The 15,450-nt window shown below is 36.4% G+C and overlaps 1 protein-coding gene across 2 annotated transcripts in view; it reads left to right on the top strand.

Annotated features, from left to right (window-relative positions):
* DENND1B (DENN domain containing 1B) overlaps window positions 1-15,450 on the top strand; it is a 140,307-nt gene that overhangs the window by 69,117 nt on the left and 55,740 nt on the right. The window contains exons 6-10 of one of the 2 annotated variants that reach the window (XM_079313486.1): window positions 636-705; window positions 2,489-2,569; window positions 5,153-5,212; window positions 7,010-7,063; window positions 9,263-9,373. In XM_079313486.1, coding sequence (XP_079169612.1) covers window positions 636-705; window positions 2,489-2,569; window positions 5,153-5,212; window positions 7,010-7,063; window positions 9,263-9,373 — 376 coding nt within the window. The remainder of the gene's footprint in view (window positions 1-635; window positions 706-2,488; window positions 2,570-5,152; window positions 5,213-7,009; window positions 7,064-9,262; window positions 9,374-15,450) is intronic. The other variant, XM_079313487.1, reaches the window with a different exon arrangement.

The following is a 15,450-nucleotide window of genomic DNA, read 5'->3' as shown; positions in this document are numbered from 1 at the left end:
AGTATTGTGCTCATGGGCTGCAGACTTCTGTTAAAAGTCTCTTAAGAAAAGATGTATTAATGTGTTTGTGTTTACAGTATTGGTAAATGTTTTTATTGTTGGAAGTTAATTTTGTTTATAGAAATGACTTTATAGTGAGACCAATATTCTTACATATAATGTGACATCTCTACTATTGCACAGCATTGTCAAATAGAGGGTACCTGGTCTGCCCAAACAAAGTTTTTTTTCATTCTCCAGGGAAGCAACAGGTCTGTTAGTCCACTGGGTATAGGAAGATGTAGAATTTCAAAATTGCAAATAACTACTGAAATCTGTAACAATTAGTGATAGTGGGAATAAGATTAGAAAATGTTTCTCATATTTTTTGGTGCCTTGAAAATGCTAAGAAATCTTAAGTATTATGAGTTAATCTGTGCTTAATGGAACTTCATGCAAGTATCCATCATAAAGAAACCATCTATCTATACTGTCTATCAGTAATGTGCTATTGAATTTCTGGGGGAAAGTTTAATTTGCTTTTTATTTATATAGAGATGTTTTAAAAATGTACAAGTGGTATCTTCATGGTATTTTATAAGCACTGGAAAAATACATTGATATTTTATTTAAATACTTTTTTCCTCCTGTTTTAGCTACCTACCATGGTTTGAGGTATACTACAAGCTCCTAAATACCCTGGCAGATTATTTGGCTAAAGAACAGGTAATTTTGCATATTCTAGTTCTTTGTGTAAAATATTTTCCTTGAAATATTAGTCAGTGTTGCAAATAATCTTAAGGGATTCTATACTGTTTAAAAGTTTAAGGTTTTAGTGGGATTTAGGAGCAAGTTTTATTCGTTTTGCTGAAATTCAAAAATTCTGAACATAGAGCTTCCACAATCACTTGAATCCCACTTTATTCCAAAAAAGCTGTTGAAAAATATACCTTTATAACATGTCAGTCTCATCATGAGCAGGTCCTGTGTGAAGTGTGAGCAGTGTCACCTCACTGGAGAGCTGTGTGACGTATTGACTGTAAACTGTAGCTCCCTGGAACTGTCTGATTATCAGCTGCAAACAGAACTGTAGAAAATATGATGTACTGTTTCACCCTCCATATTAACTAAAAACTACCTCTCATAATTCTGACATCTCAAGTAGCAAGACAGAATTACTTGCAGCATTTGGTGAAGAATCATGCTAGTTTAGTTTGCATATTCATGAGCAATTAGATGTATTCCAGGATTACACAGCAGAGGAGGTACTGGCATCTGTCTTTACTGAGAACATTAAAGCTATACCTTTCTGCTTTATATTAGTGTATTAGATTTCAATTTTAAAAAACAGCATCAATATTTAGCCATATGCTGTAGGCTGGAAAAGCTGACATTTCAGAAATATATGAAGTATAGAATAAGCAATAATTATGCATTATAGTAAATAGACTATAGAGAATGATGATATTTTTTGTAAAAAGATAAATAGGAAAGTTTGGTCTTAGCTGTGTGATTCAATGAAGTGGAATATATGTAAGTCTTAAAAATGCTATAATTAGACCTTGGTTTTGGTCCCTATTTCACTGTCATAGGAAAAAACTGGCATAAAGTTTGTATTTGAGAAAAGGGGATAGGGGTTTTCTTGATCACCAGTGATCATTGCAGTTACTTCAAGCAATTTAGGTAGCAGGGTTTGTTTCATGTGCTGAGGCAACTGCTTGGGTTGTAGCAGGGCATGAAGTGTTTGTTCCACTGCTGTGGGAGGACCCTGCTCCCTCCTGGCCCAGGCACTGTTCAAATGACCAGAGCTACACCCAAAGCCTTGGTCACTGCTGTGAAGTCCAGCAGCATCATCCTCTTACAGGGAGAGGAGGAAGCTTCCTGTAAACTCAAAACTGTGTGTTCAAAAGCTGGCCCTGGCTTGGTCATTGATACTTTTGGTTTTACTTTGGCAACATAATGAATTTCATCTCCATGAGCAAAACCCCTAAACAGAATGAAAACCCCAAATCAATGAAAACCCCAATCAATTCTCTTTCCCAACTAAATATCACTTCTAGAGACCAAAGTGATGGATCCCACTTAAACCAGGTAGCTGCAAGTATATTTTAGTAGACCTTATTAACTGTCTTTTGTGTTTTGATGAGACACATTTAATCCGATTTTAAATAAACTTATATCATGGCTTACAATTTGAGAAAGATAATACTCAGGATATACAGACCAGTGAGATATGGAATCCCAGTTTGCAGTTGCAAATGATGTGAGTCTCTTAAGGAGTCAGTGAAGTACGTAAGAGATTGGCTTAAAACTTGCAGATACAATCATTTTATGAGATACAAAATTGACCTGAATTTTAAACTAAGTATTTAAATACTTCACTATGAGTTACAACTGGTTTGATTATTAAATATTTAAATCTCTTTGTCAATATGTAATTTGATGTATAGTAAATAGTAATTATATTTTTATATGTTAATTAATTACCTTTAAAATGCATTCCCTGTAGGAAAATGACTCAAATGATTTGTTGAAATCATTGTATAGCCATCCTGTGCCAAAGGCGAATGCTTTAGTCAGTTTAAGTGTGGTAAGTATTTTTTCTGTTTTATTTCTACTGACTATGAAATAGTAAGTAAAGTTGAAAGATAAAGAAACCTCAGCTCTTTGAAAGAGTAAGTTTGTGTTGTTTCCCATCATTAACTGGCTTAGACAACCTTTTTTTTTTTTTTTCTCTGTGCAGGGTAGAGTCTTTCTCTCTCTCATGTTGTTTTCTAAAAGTTGTGGTCATAAAGAAGCAGAAATTTGAATTTTGCTCTATGGATGAGAAAGTAAACTGCAGTGAGATCTGACAGTGCTAGAACTACTTTTTTGTGCTTCCAGCTGTTTCATGTAGAAAATTTTGGTTTCTCCTGCTGTGCATCAGGAGACACTAACTCAGTTTTATTGCCTCTTATGTCTGAGTAGGTACAGTTTCAGGATTGGTCAAAAGTCTGTGGAAGCTGGCTGTTTTCCCATTTTTCTTCCCCTTTTTCCTAGTTTTGCTTAATCATACAAAAATGCTGTAGGAGGAACAGTAGAACTACACTCTGTTATATGAAACTTTCAGCACATCTCAGTGAAATAACATGTCCAGGCCTCCTTTGCTTTTGTGCTCCAACTTTTTGTGACGTGGGGTGGGATGGTGATGGTGGGGCAAGATGATGTTGCTGCAGAAACATCAAAAAGTTGATATGTCATTGTTACAGTTCCTGAAGTTATAACTAGAATGAGCTTGTGGGTGCATGTTTAAACACACTTGTAGAGCTTGTGTGAAATATAAAGCCAGCACAGAGCCTCTGCTGTCTCTGAGCCATTGTGCACATTCAGAGCATCTGTACAGTTACTGCACTTGCCACCAACACTGCAAATAGCTGGGTCTTGGTTGAATCATCACATATTGCAGGACACAGAAAGAAGTGACTTTGTAAAGGCTTTGCTTCCACAGATACTGAAATATCATTTGATTATTTATCTTGACCTCATTTGTGTGGTTTCTTGTGACTTTAAGCTCACATACTTTAGAAATTACCCCTGTATTTCATTTAAAGTAAGCACAATTCTAGAAAAGCATCTGGCCCTATAATGAAGGCAGGACAAATGGAGTCTACCACTTCTGTTCCAGCAGTTACTGATCCTTGCTACTTAACTTAATGCTATCTTTATTTTATTTTAATTTTTCATGTTTCAGATTCCTTGTTTTTTCACTAGGCTATAGAGACCTAATATTTTCCCACCTTGTACAGTGCTAATTGATTGTATTTGAAAGTCTTTCCAGTCTTGCATGTTGTTTTCCACCAGAACAATGAACTGGATTTGAGGCTGCAGCTGGAATTGTTTCTGTTGATACATTTTTTTCTTTCTGTTGTTAGTGTAATGTTTCAGTTCCTAGCACCTTTGCCAAAAATACTTCTTTATCTCAAATAATATTTTGCTATCATTATTGTAGTATTGCAACCAATTATAATTTGGCAACTCTAAAATGCTTTATGAAATGTCCTTCAAAACTCCTGTGGTTCAGAGGGACATAAAGAAGTTTTAAATATGTTTTGCCTTGTATTTCTCACAAAGTTCATCTTGTCCATAACTTGCCCACCTCCAGGTGAATGTTGTGGGGAATTGGACATGGCTGTTCTGGTGAATACAGCTGGCTACACTGGAATGACAGATTGCTTGCTGTAAAGTCAATACTTGTTGGTTTTATTTCAATGTTGTCTGACTTTGTTTTTTCTCAATTATGCCTTGTTCCCAGTTATACCAAAGAGTTTTGTAATCTTTATTGCTGAACAATGGCTATTGAAGAGCAAACCTCTTGCAAACACCTTGGCTACAGGGACAGTCGAGCAAATATTGTGGGTTCAGATAGGGCAGAGTGGGGAGGAATGGGTCAGCTGGAATCCCAGTGCTTGTTGGATCTAAAGACATCTCTGTTTCTGTAATGCTGCAGGGAACAGGGGAATATTTATTGCCAGTTTAAATTCTGATCTTTTGTATTGATGTTTCTTTCTTGGTCTTCAGATATCGTAAAAAAGCTACACTGGAACCATCAGTAGTAATAGACTTAAAAGGAAATTACAATCTAAAAGACAATTGTAGAAATGACATCTGAGGTGGCTTTTCCCTGTGCCAGGATCAGTCTGGTTCAGATTTCATTCACTCAGACATGCTGCAGGATGAAGGCTCATGGATGCACCATGTTTGGGTGGCAGACCACAGTGGTCCTTAGGGTTGTGTGTGCATAACCATGCCTAAATTACATCCAATATATGGATATGTGGTGTTTCCTAGCAGTCTTTGGTCAGGAGATAGGAAAATGCCTTTGTCCAGTCAGGGACCAAGTTCTACTCTGACCTGTAACATTCTGCAGCTGAAATTTATGAGGTGGTCATTTGTTCTATGAAACCTGAACTTAAAAATAATTTAGATCTTTTTTTGTTTGCTTATTTTAATTTTTTAAAACTGGTGTCATTATTGGGAAGGCTAGCTAAACCTGAATTCAAATGGGGGAGAAATAAAGCTTACTTTCAGCCAGTATTTTAAATATGGAATATTACAAGCAGTAGAGCCAGCTATGGCCTTTCTTGTTGGAAAACTCAGAAGTCAACTGTTCAATCTTTCTCTCATCTTGCATAAGAACCAAGAGATGATTTTTGCAAGTGAGCAAGTTTTGAAAAAACAGCCTTGTCTTGTATCGGTGAGTTTAAAAGGCACTGACTATCTAAAATCTATCATAATTAAAGAAATAATCACTTGCTATAGGACATCTCTGTTGATTTGAGGCTTATTTATACCTTTCCTTTGGGGAATTCTGCTTCTCTCTTTGGCCTAAAAGAATTGTCTAATATTAATGTACCTTTCTGTTTAAATCCAGCTTCAGAGCTATGTGTGTGTGCATCATAATCCTTTCGTAAAAACTGCTACCAAAATCAAACCCTTGAACTGATGAGCAAAACTTGCATTTTCCATTGTCCTTTTTAGAGAAAACTTTATACAGGACAGCAACTGTTAATTGAGTGTCTCTTCCAAGGTCATTCATCTTGCTAAGGGAGTTCATAAAGATGTGCAAGGACTCCATACCACAGTATTTTTCTACTTTATGACTCTTAATGACTGCAGTAATGGCTTTTGCTTCTCATAGTTCTGGCTTCCTTTTCTGTTTAATGAGTGAAATATTATTACTTTGTTAATTAGAAATAATTACTTCTCTAAGTTAATAACTTCATTACTCAGAAATCTTTTGATAAATATTCTGTGACCTTATTACATTGAGAGAATAATTTTCTGTTCTCAGTATACTTCTGAAGAATGCAAGCATTCTATCTGAATGTAATCTGAATATTTTCCTCTTTTGAGCAGAGAAAAAAAATATTTTTTTTCCTGTGTTGATGTGAAACAATACCTGTGATATTTATTGTGCAAATGGTATGATGTTTATGGGATGCCTTTTTAAAGTCAATTTTTTCCTTAAATTCTAACTATTGCCAAATGACCTAATTTGTGGGAAAAAATTTCTATTAAATGTATCAAGCTGGTTTAATAAGTCTCCTACACAGACTTAATGGTATTAATTTTTTTTTCCTTCAATGCAAGACACATTTAAGTCTTATAGACTTGGTTTTGGTATATCCTTTTCAAGTTTAACTTGAGAACAAGCGATGTCTTTGTGTTGCTATTTATAATTAAAAATATACTGTAAAAGCAAAACATCTGAAAAAACATCAAAATTCTGTAAAAAACAAAAACTAAAAAAAAATCAATAATTATCTTATTTACTTCACACGCACTCATTAATTTTCTTCTTCAAAATTTAGACTAACACACAAAAACGCCTTAAAATTACTGAGCTAAGTCCATATCTCATAAGTAGTAGGAGCATTGGATTAATGAGAGTTAATTTACATTGCATCTGGTTTTAGTTTAATCCATTTTTTATTTACATCCTAGATGGCCTCAAACTAAGATGCATAAAATTGTTAATGTATTTCATAAATGATTGCAGAATCTCAGCCTTCAGATCTTGCATTTTTGTTACCACATTTCTTGATTCAAAGATGTTTGGAAAGAGAATTTATATCAAGTAATAATATTTCTGTTCTAAATGTTTTTCTCATGTGAATGGTTTTTCTTTTCCATTCTAAATTTACATTTTGTCTTTTAGCATTTTTTGGTTGCAATTTTTAATTCAATGCTTGATTTAATCAATGCTGCTCTCAGGCTCATGACAACATTTAAAGCTGGCTTAATTTCAGTGTTATTTCAAAACTGCAGCATTTTGTTCCCTTGGTTTTGTGCTGTGCAGAACCAGAGCTTGTCATTTCATGTCGTGATCTGCTTAATTCTTTGTCTAGCAGCAGTAAGAATGTTATTAGAAAAATGTCTATTTGCTTAAACACAGATGGGGTTGGAAGTCCTAAATGATGGGCTCTTATGGAAAGATTTTTTTTTTTTCCTATGTGCTTAAATTATCAATTATTTTTTTTCCTTCGATTAGCACTCATATTTCATTACTCCTGATATAACTGGATTGCCAACTATCCCTGAAAGTGTAAGTATTCCATTTCTTATTTAACCTCATTCTGGGCTAGGCTGAACTTTTGCTTTTATCAAGAGGAGATTTTTTTTTTTTTTCTAAGACTGTTTTTAGAAATGATTGATGTCTGTTATTGCAACCTTTAGCTGGTAGTTACTGTTGCATTCATTAACCCATTTTAAAGCACTAACAGGGCATTTCTGACCACTGCTATATCCACCCTTTGCTCATAGTTACTTGGCTTTTTTGCATTTACTAGGATTACTTTTATATTCTACTTCTGCACCTTGTGTTTTATTTCAATACTTGCCCTTTAAACACTGCATTGCTAAGCTGCAAATTAGCCATCAAGATATGCAGTCATTTTTTGCAAGAAGGAATTGTTTTCAGGCTTTTTGGAAACATGCTGTACCTGCCTACACTTGGATGCTAACCAAGCACCAAGAACACAAGGGGGTTTGAGACTTTTGAGAAAGGTAAAACAATTGTAAAGTGCCTTTCCATAATTATTTTTCACTCCATTAATAAAATTCTCCTCCTTTCAGTATGAATCAAAATAGTAAGGTACTAATGGAGAGTTAGAACATGCAAAGAGTGAAGAGATGAGGTAATTACAGTGAATAGCAACAAAATAATTTTTTTACCTTTTGTTGTAAAGTTCATGTATTTCAGGGGCAGTAACTTTTCAACTGTAACAAAGAAATAACTGGGACTGTCTCCCAAAGATAAATTGGTCTGTACAAGATTGTGAACTGTTTTTTTAACACAGCTTTTTCAACACAGAATCAGCACACCATTATCAACTGCAGTGTTACAGGGTGTCCAGGGTAAATTGGACTGAGATTCTCTTGGTGCATCAGCCTCTGGCAGCCCCTTAAAATAACGTTTGAAAGATCACAGGTTTTTTCCTAAAACTGAGTGTTGCCCTAAATCTCTGGTTTTTATGTCTTCCAAAATTCTATGCAGCCTGGACCAAGAATAACTTTAATACTCCATGTCTTGAAATTAATGACGAGTTTATCTTTTAAAATTTTTGAAATCTTTGTTTATCTTTTCAAATTTTTTTTTGCTTAACGTTGCAATACATCCAAAAAGGAGGTCACCCCACTCTGAAGCTTTTCCTACTCATCTTGCCCTGGCTGTTTTTGCATGGCTGGGTGACCTTGCTGCTGTGTGTTGGCCCCATCCATAGGATGTTAGTGTACAGTTCCACTGTTGATGTCTGTCCTGCTGGGCCTGTCCTTGACTGACCTCCTACATGAACATTCAATAACAGTGTTGTCCCTGAGAAGAGATGAATAGCAGTTCTGGTTGCAGATATGGTAATGAATGTGTGAAATTAAATATTTTGCATATTGAGGGTTGCATTAGTATATTTTCATACATGTTCTCTGGTGTTTACAGAAATTTGCTGCTTTCCCAGGCAATTTTGCTGGTAGCTATTTTGGCTTATTCAGAACTTGTGTGTCTCTGTCTCTGTACCCTGCGGCAATAACTGTTACATTCAGCTGGAGCACAGAGATCTCTCCACCCTTTTTCTCTTTTTCCCCCACTTTTCTGATGTGTGAACTATTAGTGGGAGATGCTGGTGACTTTGCCTCTGATTAAACCCCACAGTGGGATTCTTACCAGGGGTGACAAGAATGGCTGCAGGAAGAACCCAGTACCTTCCACCAGCTCTGCAGGATGTTTGATGTCCAGGCACACACAGCTCAAGCAAAAGCTTGCTGTTCAACAAGCTGTTTTGCTGTACCTGAAATGGAATAAAATGTGTTGACTTTGGGAGACCCTGGCAAAGTAGCAGTTTTATTACTGTAGCTGTGACAGAGCAGTTATCACCATGGTGGAAGATCTGTTCCTCAGTTGGAAGTAATGGTCACCTTTAGAGCATATGGTGATATTGATATAATAGCCAATCTCAAATTTTTTAAATTTGAAAATACAAAAGGGCAAATCCAAGTCACAAGCATAATGAAGTGAGCAAAATATTAATAACTTAGTCCACAGTTAACTTTTCATTTGCTTTACAACCTAATTCATTTTTTTTAAAGCACACAAATTTTGGTGCAAAGGGATTTCTCTAATAATTTGGGGTTGTTTTTTTTTTCCCACCTACTAATTAGACAGAAATATTCACAAGTAATATATATCAAATGTTGCACTTAGCTACTACCATTGCTGTTTTGTTAACTTTTTTTTTTTTAATTTAAACAGAGAAACCTCACTGAATATTTTGTTGCTGTGGATGTGAACAACATGCTGCAACTTTATGCCAGTATGTTGCATGAGAGACGAATCATTATTACCTCCAGCAAACTAAGCACTGTAAGTACTTCACACTTCTTCTTTTAAGTAGGATATATTGAACATTTCACAAACTGACCTACAGACCTTTGTGGTTTTAGATATGTTCCATGTGTACTTATAAGACAATATCTACATACTCTTCTAATATATGGTTTTAGTCTGGCTCTTGAAGTACAAAAGTCTGATTTATGTAAGACCTACTCAGATACATTAAGTCAGGTTAATTATTTTTCTTATCAGGAGATGAGAGTTCTTTAACTCTCCCGAGTTCATTTCTGTGCCTTCTAACCTAAAAAGAATTCTTAAGAGCTATTATAAGATCTTTATTATTCACTTGTGGCTTATTCCATTGGAGCTACTTGAAAGAAATCAAGGGTCCCTAATAATAGCTGCTATCCTAACCTGGTAATAGGTAGATTCATCTTTGTTAGAGTGGTTTGGGAGTGCACACTGTAATATCTCTGATTTGGAGCAGCTCTTTAGACTGTCAATAATGTACAACCTAAAATAGCAGGTTTTTAATTAAAGGTTTTGAGCTACTGCCCACATTAAAATGTTTCTTTTCCCTCCTTATGCCTGCTTAGGCTCCTTAATAAAAGAATGTTGCATTTCATTTGGAAAGCAGACCTAAATATTCAGATGCCATTTTATTTTACTCTTCACAGAATCGATTAGATTTTTAAAATCCCTTATATTTTGAAAATACTCCCAAGTCAATTTTGCATCAGCACAAGACTGTCACTTTATAACCAAGTTTTAATCAGAAAGTATAATTACACAGAATCTTTAGCCTATTAAGCACTGTTACCTACATTTTTTTAAGAATACTGCATAAAATGTTTGGTTTAATATGCTCTCTGTGATGGAAAATAAATTCCGTATTTCTGAGCACTGCTAATTGCACTTCCAAATAAATGAACACATGAGTAAAAGGTTGGATATAGTACTAAAAATTACTATTTTCAAAGACTTGCAGGTGGTGTAAGGAGTGAGAATTCTTTGATTATAAATAGTGAATAAAAATCCTTTCCATTTTTTGAGTCAAAAGTAAATTGAAAATAGAGAAGGTTCAGAATTGCCGTAGAAGTCTGACAGGTTTTACAATTCTAGATGCAGTTGCAATTATTTAATTACCTTATTATTTTTTTAACAGTGTGGTTTTGAGTCCCAGGATCTGTGACCAGCACTGCAGTTAGGGCAGTGCACAAAGGCAGCACTTTGCCAGTGCTCTGCAGGATGTGGAGCCAAGTCAGTCCTGGGAGCTGGAGTGAAACAAATGTGGGGTCATATAAGCAGAGGCCACATGAACAACTAAAAGCAGCAAAATAATGCTAAATTAATTTAGACAATCTTCATATTACTAGTCTATGATATATATTTTTTTTTTAACCACCAAATGTGTTACTTTTTCTTAGGAAATTTCTATATTTTATTACAGGGATTTTTTTTCCTCCTCTTCATGCCCCCTTCCCCTTCTTGAAATGGATAGGAAAAGAATTGTGCATTACAACCTAGCAGTAAGACCTGAAAGGGCAAATAGATTTTGAAGGGAAAGCCCTTTCAAAGAACCTGTCTTAGCAGAAGCTCACATGATGTAGCACAACTGTGGAATCAGAATATTTTTTTACTTTGCCAGTCTGAAACACATCTTGCTATATTTAAAGGGGAAAAAAAAATAAAGGGAAGAAAAAAAAAGAGAAATACACCATTAAAAAACCCCTCCTCTCCAATGATGCCCCAGTCAGCTCTGTTTTACTGCTGCAGTAGAGAGGAGATAGGAATTGTGATGGCAGCTCTGAGCCCGTGGAAGATCGTTCTGCAGGTGAGCACGTGTCTGTCTGCTTGACACGATTTACAATTGCACTCTCAGCCTACATTTGGATCTGCTTAGGACTTGTTTTTGTTAGACTGAACATCTCAACTGGTCTCTATTGCTATGATGTGACAGGAGAAGAGGAAGGACCAGAATTAGACTGTGCTGATCTAGACCACCTTGTTGAAATGATCAGATTTCTTTTTGGTGGTCATTACATGACAACAGATAGAATATTCTGGTTGTGAGAAAGTTCCACTTTGTTTATATTTTGGCTGTTTATTCCTAACCTTTTAATGAATTAACTTTCCAGGTGGAAAGTAGTGGTGTTTGGTCCTGGAGAGTGTCCCCAAGCTGTGAATGTAAATAGAAGCTTGTAGGTCAAAGCCAAAATGAGAGATCCCATCATCTTCATTTTTTTTCTGGTTACTTTTTCGTTCTACTAGCATTACTTAAGTCATAGCTAAACAAAACTACTGTCACATCATGATGGATCCACTTTTGATACAGGATTGGTTAATTTTCACTTGCACTACTGAGTTCTGATGAAACAGAAAAGTATACCTGGCTTATTAAGAGCTTCAGTTCACAGAAATGCTGCTTGCTCATCTCTTTGATGAACAGAACAGGGGTGATGCATGACTTGCTTCTTTACAGACCAATATAATTTTAAAAGTTAATGAAACACTTTCCAGTATTGCCTATAAGAATTTCATTGAATTGCCAAGAATGATTGAATGTGTTTTTGGCAAAAGATATTCATTCTTTAACATGAGGATTGCTTGATGTAATACAGTAAGCAAATGGAGTGTATTTGGACATCAAACTTTGCAAACTTTGGGCTTTTTTGCTGTTGCATACAAACACAGCAGACTGGTGCTTTCTGTTGCAGAGTTTCTGTTACAATATTCCAAAATTACAGCTTGATACCAGAAAATAAGATTTGCTCAAACACAGTGCAGTCAAGCACAACTTTCTGTTAAGGGAGTTGTGTCTTATCTTTGGGGTTAACTGAATATCAAGTGTTTATGTCAGTTCATGAAGACTGGTCTGTGATGTCACCTTCAAGTTATCAGCTCTGTTTTGGTTCACTATCTCAGGGCAGTGACTGATATAACAAAAGGCATAATTCAAGGCCTTGCTCACTTTCTCCTTGCCCTTCTTGTGGGGGCCAGGAGTGGAAAACTGCACTTATTTATGTTCAGGAATTCTTTGTCCACCATTTCTACCCTAATAATTTTATACTGTCATTATATTTAAGCAAAGGATCAGTCCTAGTATGGAAAAAAAGGGGCAAAAAATTATGCTCAATTTAAAAAGGTAGAGGGAAAAAAAACCCAAAAAGAAGGTTGCCTATTTTAAATTGCTGAGTACAGTTTTTTAATTAAAACTAAACAAAACCAAAACACCAGAAAAAAAAGAGCTGCCTTGAGGGGGTTTCAGCTTAGATTTTATTTCAGCCAAGCAGGCTTTGTTGTATGTGCATCTTCAGAATTTTGCAGTTGTTGTATCTTTCTTTGTATCTTCCTTTAAATTGATTTTCTATGGGTTTATCGCCTTTAAAAAATCCTTTGGTGTAGATATTAGTCTCCTAGTTGTTCCAATTACTACCAAGATACAAGGGGAAACTTCCCACTACTTGATTTTGTTGTAGCTTCTGGGTCATTATGTGTCCTAACTATTGATACTTTTATTAGATTGGCTTTCCAACCACTTTAATAATGTGATTATCACCAACCTCACAGCTTGCTTCAGGCCTAGCAGCAGAGTGAGATGGATTCAGCTAGCCTGAGGATTATGCTCTGTAGATCTGTTTGTAGCAAAAATGATAATTTCTGGCTTTTGAACAGCAAACTGTAAACAAAGTTATGTGACTTTGGATTAAGCAAAAGAATGAATGAAACAAAAGGATTGATCTATTCACAGAGGTGGCTGCTAGATGTTTCACTTTAGCAGCAAAAGGAAGACCTTTCCTAAATGTCAGGTTGTGTCCTTTTCCAGCACTGGTTCCTCACACGTCACTACATCTGCATGTATTCTTATTAGTTGAATGCAGCTGTATGAGTTTCAGTACAAATAATTTTTTAATTCAGTCTTTCTATAAATTATTAAAGTGCTGGGGTCGGCTTTTCCAGAAAGGCTGAGCTACAGCATTGATTTTATGCATGCTGGAGGCAGGCCCTAGATGTTTTGGCCCCAAGTGCACCTGCTGTGGTAGTCTACCAGAACATCATACCACACTCTCATGTATTCAAAGCAAAGGAATAAATCATGATTTTACAACAGTGCATCAGTTGACTTATTGCTGTTTTGTGACCGGAGGTAGGAAGGATTGCTGTTTAAAGCCATGTCATGGGTTCTCAAGTCACTGGAGCATGAAAGCTTGTCATATGCCTCTGTAATTGTACCTCTGCAGTCTGTGCCTAACTAGTCAGCTGGGGCTGTGTGCTCGTGTGCAGCCTGGCTGGCCAGAGCCTGACAGGAGCTCTCTCATCAGCCTGTCAGTAATATGCTAACCAGAGTGGGTCTGCTGGCAGGTGTGGGGGATGCTGCACTCCACAGCAAATGTCTCCACCTCACCTGTGTTTGTTTTGGGTAATAGAAGCCTGACGTGTCTCAGAGCACAGTGCTTGCTGCTTCTGCTCAGCCCTGGCTCTGGCTGTCTTTGGTAGCCCTACAAAAACAGATGTAAATATCAATAAAAGATACAGACTTATTTGTTTTGGTGGTGAAGGAGCACTGAATATAAATTTACACATGTACATTTGTGGAATTGGTTTTGCTGTTGCTTCCATCTGAGGAGAGCTTTCTGCAGTTGCCCCCAGTTGCCCTCCCTGAATTGGACTGAGTGTTGGCTTTATTCTCTTTGTCTCAGCTTTTGTCTCACTATCCATAGTTGCTCAGGAAGAAGTATTACAGATTTAAAATTTAATTCATATCTCAAATTCATGTGACCTGGAAGTGTTCAAGGGCTAAATTGAGTTCTTAAAAGTCAAGAAATGGATGGGAATTTATCATTTACTTGCAATGCAGAATGTGTATTCTGCTGATACTCACTGTGCTCCCAGAAGCATAATTAGAATTAATTTTGGAATATAACCTCAGTTGGGCCATTTGGTCTGGAAGTAAATGACAAGTGGCATTTAATTTTTTTTTTTGTTTTGGTTTTTTTTTTACTGTTCATATGTTGACAGTCTCAGATAAACAGGGTAGGGGTATAAACTGTTGTAGTTACAGTTTGGTTCCTATTGGAACACCTGTAGGGGCACATTTCCAGCAATGAGGCTATGGGATGTCAATATGGAATAAAGTGAGGTTAGAATATACAGCCAGATCTGGGAAGCTGTCTCAGTCTTGAAGTTTAGAATAGTTTTCACATTGCCATGGCATAATATTAGGAGAAATAGTTGCTGAAAGAATATTTGAGAAGAAATTCAAATGTGTGGTTTAAAAAAATATTTTAATGAGAGTGAGAGGGAAAAAGCCAGTAAATAGTTGGAAATTGCTATTACCTGCCATCTATGTAAAACAGATGAAGAACTTCATTGTGGCTTTTTATAAGAAAAGAATTTGAATCCCAAACCTCAAAAATCCACACTGTAAAAAAAAAAGGCATGTAGATAGACAGATCTACAAATTAGCTCCAGAATTTAATTTTTCCATTACTAACACTTGCAGGAAAAATAAAGCTCCAAGACTGAGTCAGTCTAGGACAAAGTTGTTTCTTTTTCATATGACTTTTGGCAATTCAGTAGAAACTGAGGCAAATAAATGCTGTGTGGAGCCAGTGTGGGCACTGCTGTGGGACTCTGAGAGAAGCCTTTAGGAGCTGAGTCCTTTGTGGCTGGGCTGAAGGAGGGCTGAAAGGGAAAGAGCCCTTCTTCTTTGGTGCAGAACTGCCTCACCCCCTGCAAGGAGTACCACTGAAGCCACTTGATGGTCCTGTGAAGCAAAAGAAGTGAGGAGGAGTTGCTGAAGGGTGATTGAGTGTAATACCAGCCCTTGTTCTGGTGTGCTGGTATGGCAGGATTCACCCTTTTCATACTTGCTACTGCTTTATCACCCTTTTCCCCCCCTCAATTCACCAATGATAAGATGAGCTGTAGCATCATTGGTGGTTGTCTCTACTCTTGCTACAATAAGTTAAGTAAGCCATTCACAAGGAAGTTTGTCCCTGCTGCTTCTTAATTAGCGTGTGGCAGAAGAACATGCCATGGTGTTCCTCTGGAGGAGGAAATGTTAATAAAAGTAATTTTCCTGGAGGCTCTCCTTTAAGAGGTGA

This window comes from Erithacus rubecula (assembly GCF_903797595.1).
Source record: "Erithacus rubecula genome assembly, chromosome: 10".
Lineage (NCBI taxonomy): Eukaryota > Metazoa > Chordata > Aves > Passeriformes > Muscicapidae > Erithacus > Erithacus rubecula.
Note: the sequence above shows the minus strand (reverse complement) of the source record. Positions and strands in the feature narration are given on the sequence as shown.